This window comes from Haliotis rubra, unplaced genomic scaffold (genome assembly GCF_003918875.1).
Source record: "Haliotis rubra isolate DU_JTF1 unplaced genomic scaffold, ASM391887v1 Scf192, whole genome shotgun sequence".
In the NCBI taxonomy this organism is placed as follows: Eukaryota; Metazoa; Mollusca; class Gastropoda; order Lepetellida; family Haliotidae; genus Haliotis; species Haliotis rubra.
Genome location: NW_025765914.1, coordinates 538897 through 545256, shown reverse-complemented (window position 1 = coordinate 545256; position 6360 = coordinate 538897). Strand labels below are relative to the sequence as shown.

Sequence of the window (6360 nt, the reverse complement as noted above, 5' to 3'; positions counted from 1 at the left end):
ACGTACACATACCCTGCATACACACCGACTACACATATTTGTCCTAGTCACCCACCTTTAACGTCATGGTCCAACTCCACTGATAAATGCGGTTCGCTTCCACGATCCGTTAGTTGTGATTCGTCTACATCCCTTGGTTTGTGTCACAAAATTGACAACTGTTAGTGTTGACCTTCTAAAACGTAATTGCAGACCATAACCTTACAACGCTGTTACGCTTGATAGACCAGCTTCAGCTCACAAATATGCTTCGTGGGCTGTGACAATTACTGCCAGTTGTACCCACTGCAAGTGTCATGTTCGAGCTTCACCAGTTATTCACTGGGAACAAGTTGCTGACGATGTTTGTTCGAGTGGTCTTCCTTCTCTATTTGCCAGCAATATGTTTTTCATTTGGTGAGTGCTTTGTAAAATATTTTCAGTAAGTTTATACTTTTTTACAATCTATGCACTACATGACCACAAACTACTGTCTGTAGATCTTAGTTACTTATTTATGGTTCTTATTGTAGGGCGACCTGAGCCGCCAACAGCTTGTTGCAGAACTATCCCCTTCCCTTCAGACAGACGTATTTTCAATGACGGATTCATTCTTTTGTCAATATTTGTACTAAATGACCAGAAACTGTTCTATATAGATTTTAGATACTCATATATAGCTCTTATGGTGGGTCGACTTGGGGGACATCATATAATGCAAGAACTATCCCCTTCCTTTCAGACAGTTATATTCTCCGTGACGGGCACATTTTGGAAAAGTATTGTACTTACTCCTGGTGAACATTATGCCAAAGTAATGGGAACTGTATAAGTGTAAAATGTAGTAGAACTATCGAGAACACAACGTCCAAGTCAGAGTCAATCTGCAATTCGAACCCACAATCACCGAATGCTTCCATGAGTAAGGGACGTAAATCTGCGAAGTAAAATTTCCTAAATCCGTATAAATACTGAAGTACCATTTCACTGTCTCTAGCTATATTTCCCAATGATGGCCATGAGGCACAGCGACGACAGAACCCTGAGGAAAACATGGTGAACTTGACATATAGTCAAGATGAGGAACCTTGCTGGATGGTGTATTATCCCTGCTGGAATAGGCTCCTCGAGAACGTCGCCTTGAAGGGTCCAGAAGACATCGTTGTTGATGGGAAACTCGCTGTACAGTGCGAGTAAGTAAGCTGTTACTTGTGTGACTTTAAAGTTATGAAAATAGCAGGTATTTGATCCACACGCCTACTAATTGCTGTACATCGACGAAACATACCCGATAGTAATGTAAGGGCTATCTGACTGTACGCGAAATGGTCCATTGGCCATACCGTTGAAAACACTTCAAGTTAACGAGCAAAACCTATCCCGGTAAGAGAAATACATTGTTAACCGCGAGTTAAAAGCGGGAAAGTACGTCATGTTCTATGGTATTACAGGGAAACAGAGAAACATGTTAAATGAGTAACCCCTTGAGTGGGGAAATCTACAAGGGGCAGGGTTGTACCATACGTTTTACCTTCTACATTACCTGGAGTATTGTACGCGTAAAAAATGGGGTTTCTTTAATATTACAAGTGGTAGTGTACAGATGAATGCCCTGCCTTCATTTTCACATAGGGCAGTGTACAGGTAAATGAGATACCTTCATTATCTCATGGGGTAGTAAAGAAGAATATGTTACCTTCAATATTCCATAGGGTAGTGTTCAGGTAAATATGTTACCTTCAGTATTCGATGGGGTAATGTACAGGTAAACATTTTTTAATCAAATATTATATGGTGTAGTGTACAGGTAAATATGTTACCTTCTATATTCCATAGGGTAGTGCATAGGTAAATATGTTACCTTCAATATTCCATGGGGTGGTAAATATGGTACCTTAAATGTTTCATGAGGTAGTGTACAGGTAAATTTGTTACCTTCACATTACATGGGCTAGTGTACAGGTAAATATGTTACCTTCAATATCATGTGGGGTAGTGTACAGGTAAATGAGATACGTTCAATATCATATGGGGTAGTAAACAGGATAATACGTTACCTTCAATGTTACATAGGGCAGTGTTCAAGTAAATATTTCACCTTCAATATCCCATGGGATTCTGTTCAGGTATATTTATTACCTTCTGATACTGCGCGATAAGGATTAATGGCATAAGATAATGGTGTCTCACTCATACCCACATACCCACTGACTCACTGACTCACTGAATCACTCGTGGTGAATGTTTGTGTAAGGTCAAACCTCCTGGAGGAAAGCCGGAACTGCGTCAACGCTATCAGTCAGTGTAATGATGACGACGTCTTCTACAAGATCATGCAAATCTTTCAGAGGATATGGGATTTTCTTTGCCAACACAGTCAAGGTAGGCTGTTCTCATTTTCTAAGCACATGCTATTTGAATCAAGATCACAAAACGTACAATAGTACCAACTATATTTAACAAAGGAGAACAGTTGTTTAATACCATAAACACGAACAGTGTGTACGTGATGCTTACACAGCCTCTCTTCGTGTGTTAGTAATGGCAACCTATTGGCTCTCTTCACTTGAATCATTGTGTATTGTGTATTGTGAGTATATCAATCTCTTTGCGTCCGTGTCAGTGGGGATCGTGGTCATGTATACTCCATTTTGAGGGGGGAGTATTGTATCGAGTTGGTTATATGTACCTATCTTCATGTGGATGTAATTGTGTCCTATTTCTTGTACGGTGTGGTTCATGTATTTAACATATTTTCAACTTTGGAACAAAATAGTGCAATGGGAGATTGTGCGCCGATGTTTGCCTAGATAGTCCTTACGTGGGTGCAACGGGAGATTGTGTACTGATGTTTGCATAGATTGTCTTCAAGAGGGTGTAATGGGAGATTGTGTACTGAAGTTTGCATAGATTGTCTTCTAGTGGGTTTAATGGGAGATTGTGTACTGGTGTTTGCAAAGATTGTCTTCAAGTGGGTTTAATGGGAGATTGTGTACTGATGTTTGCATAGATTGTCTTCAAGTGAGTTTAATGGGAGATTGTGTACTGAAGTTTGCATAGATTGTCTTCAAGTGGGTTTAATGGAAGATTGTGTACTGATGTTTGCATAGATTGAGTTTGCATAGATTGTCTTCAAGTGGGTTTAATGGAAGATTGTGTACTGGTGTTTGCATAGGTTGTCTTCAAGTGGGTTTAATAGGAGATTGTGTACTGATGTTTGCATAGATTGTCTTCAAGTGAGTTTAATGGGAGATTGTGTACTGAAGTTTGCATAGATTGTCTTCAAGTGGGTTTAATGGAAGATTGTGAACTGGTGTTTGCATAGGTTGTCTTCAAGTGGGTTTAATAGGAGATTGTGTACTGATGTTTGCATAGATTGTCTTCAAGTGGGTTTAATAGGAGATTGTGTACTGAAGTTTGCATAGATTGTCTTCAAGTGGGTTTAATGGAAGATTGTGTACTGGTGTTTGCATAGGTTGTCTTCAAGTGGGTTTAATAGGAGATTGTGTACTGATGTTTGCATAGATTGTGTTCAAGTGGGTTTAATGGGAGAGTGTGTACTGATGTTTGCATAGATGCTGTAACGATGGAACATCATCATCCGTCATATAGCATATTTTCCACACCAGGTATGTTGAAGAAATACGTGAATATCATGGAAGCTCGCAAACTACGGTATTATGGTTAAACCATCTCCATCTTTATCTCTGCTTCAGCCTTTGTAGCGGGGAAGGGTTGTTGGAGCAGCTCGGAGCTTCCCTCGGCGACTAATGGTTGTAACGCTCCTTCGGGTGACGTATGGTAAATATTTCATATTGCCTCACACTATTCACCTGCATATTTGTTTTATTATGGTTTGAATGGTTGCATGTTTGAGTACATTTCTATTCTTTACTAGAGAATAGGGAGGGGGGAAAAACGTCAAAAAGTTGTTTGTTTGTACACCTCCTGGCGATTCTCATTTTCGGATAAAATAGGGACTGGTCAACTGTAATTGTTGGGCATCCATTTGCTCTGCGACATGGTCTATCAGAGGGACTGGTACTTTACAACCGACACAAGTCAGGAATAGAACATCCAAACAAGCACGCTCATACAGACACACAGACACGCACACAAACACACAACGATCACACACGTACTTGCGCGTCTCTATAGGAGTGAAATATTCTAGAACACTACATAACATCCCATTTTATCGCATCGTACATATTGTATTTTATTCAACGACTTAATGTGATAAAATTAATTTGGTTGACGACAAGGTTGAAAAGACTATAAAAGATGTGGTAGTATAAGAATTTCTTTATCCTCACTAAAACGTACGAATGATTAAGTTAGGTTAGATTGAAACAGACACTTTCAACGAGGAAGTTAATAGATTTAGAATATTACACCTCTTTCGGTCATTTAAGAATAGTTTTTACCGTGCAGTTTACAAGACTCACGAGCATTTGTGATCAAAAGTGTACTTTGAATTAACCTCGCAATTTGGATCCAGTCCGCATTTATGAAATCGCAATGAGCCTCCTCAGATTGAAACAGACAATTTCAATTTGAAAGTTAATAGTAAATTCAAAGAATATTTCAGTTCTTTCGTTTTCATATTAAGTGTTTTGTTGGGTATGTAAGATTTAGAGCTTATGGTATAGTTCTAGTTACTTATTGATGTTGTCAACAGCCCAGTATGCACTAAGACCGAATGTACATGTCAGGTCAGTTACCTTGAGAACATGTTACCTGGACATTAGCACATATTCCTGTCTCTTTATCAGTTACTCTACCTGCATCAGAGAAGCTATGGCGAACATGACCGATTGCTCTACAGAAGAATCCATCCTTTTGGGTCGCCTGGCAGGGGTTATGATGGGACAAACAGAGGGATCTTGCTAGATTCAGTTCACGCATCTCTCTGTGCAAGGGAATCTCCACGTGTCCCAACGTTCACCGTTCACATCTGAAATCTTCAGATGTTACCTGCACTCACAAGAAACCTTTCCTCTCCATTGGAAGTCCGTGGAATAAAGGCACCAGATAGGGCTATGATCTGACTTTCATTATCGTTAGAATTCATTTTCTGGTGAATTTTGGTTCTATTTTGAAAATAAACCTGAACTAATATCAGCAGAACAGGAATCACATACCATAGCTGACTAAATTGGAAATGCATTAAACTTCTATAGAAAGCGTAACAGAAATAGATACATTACAGTACAACTATTGTAGAATGATGACAATATTTATGGATATACAACTTCTTTGAGCTTGCTTGACAACATTAGAATTTATGTCGAAACTCCCCCTTTCACGGAACCAAAGAAGTTGTAAATCCATAAAAATTGTCATCATTCTTCATAACCTCAACTTCTAAAATGCCCATCAAAGAAGAAACTATCGTAGCATTAAATACGTTTCTGACAATACGTCTTGCCATTGTACCCGGCTGTTCTTGTTGGTATTCACTAAATCTGTTTAATAAAGGCATTTATTATTACATTCCTACGTGTGTCACATCTAGAGTTTACGTTTAGATCCATGCATCTTCTGCCCTCTTAGCAGCAAATGGCACAGAAAACACATTTAAATATTAATATTTCTCAAATAACATATTATGAATTTTGTGGTTTCGTTTGAATAAAACAGAACAGAGTAATTACATAACAGGAATTATTGACCATAAAAGACAAAATTATGAATCCCCTATAGGAATTACACTCTACACACAATACAGATTCCAACTCCGTTTCTGTCAATATGTCTTGCTATTGTACCATGCCGTTCCTGGTGGCATTTACTAAATTTGTTTAATAAAGGCACTATCAAATCTTTTTGTATGTCAATCTAGTTTTTACTTCCTAACGTGTCGGCTTCAGGTGCCCATGACATTAGCTGACTTGGCTAGTCAGGTGAGTTTATGAAGTAGCAGTTGCTGAACAAATGTCAAGAGAGAAGCGAGTGATTTTGGTTAAGTGCTTTTACGTCGAGACACCGTGATGATGAAGAAAAGCCTGAAGTAATGCAGGTCTTAGACATTTATCACTTCCGTGAATCAATAGTTTGGTTCCGTCTCAAGCAAACCTAGAAACACAAACTAAGGTTAGAACTACGATCCTAGATTTTGACGCAGAGAAGCAATTTTGCACATTGACTCGCATGTATGAGGGAGTGAATATTATTTTAATTTAACCAGACGCTGTTGTGGATATCAACACACTTGAATGTGTAAAATGTTACGATCCTCTCCTATTTGTACTCTTAAATATTCTCATAGTTATCCGCACAAACGAATTTCCCCATTTAAATGGAAATACCTTGTTAACTGAACTTAGCCTTCGCAGATTGTAACAAAAATACCTCTTTACATAATGCAAACGGTTTTCT

The 6360-nt window shown here is 38.7% G+C and overlaps 1 protein-coding gene across 1 annotated transcript; it reads left to right on the top strand.

The window, feature by feature from the left end:
• Positions 1-248: 248 nt before the first annotated feature.
• On the top strand, positions 249-5807 carry LOC124274574. Its single transcript, XM_046709939.1, has 5 exons — positions 249-396; positions 977-1172; positions 2234-2361; positions 3696-3780; positions 4755-5807. Exons 1-5 carry the CDS (start codon positions 297-299, stop codon positions 4870-4872), a joined length of 627 nt encoding a protein of 208 aa, XP_046565895.1. The 5' UTR covers positions 249-296; the 3' UTR covers positions 4873-5807.
• Positions 5808-6360: the final 553 nt, after the last annotated feature.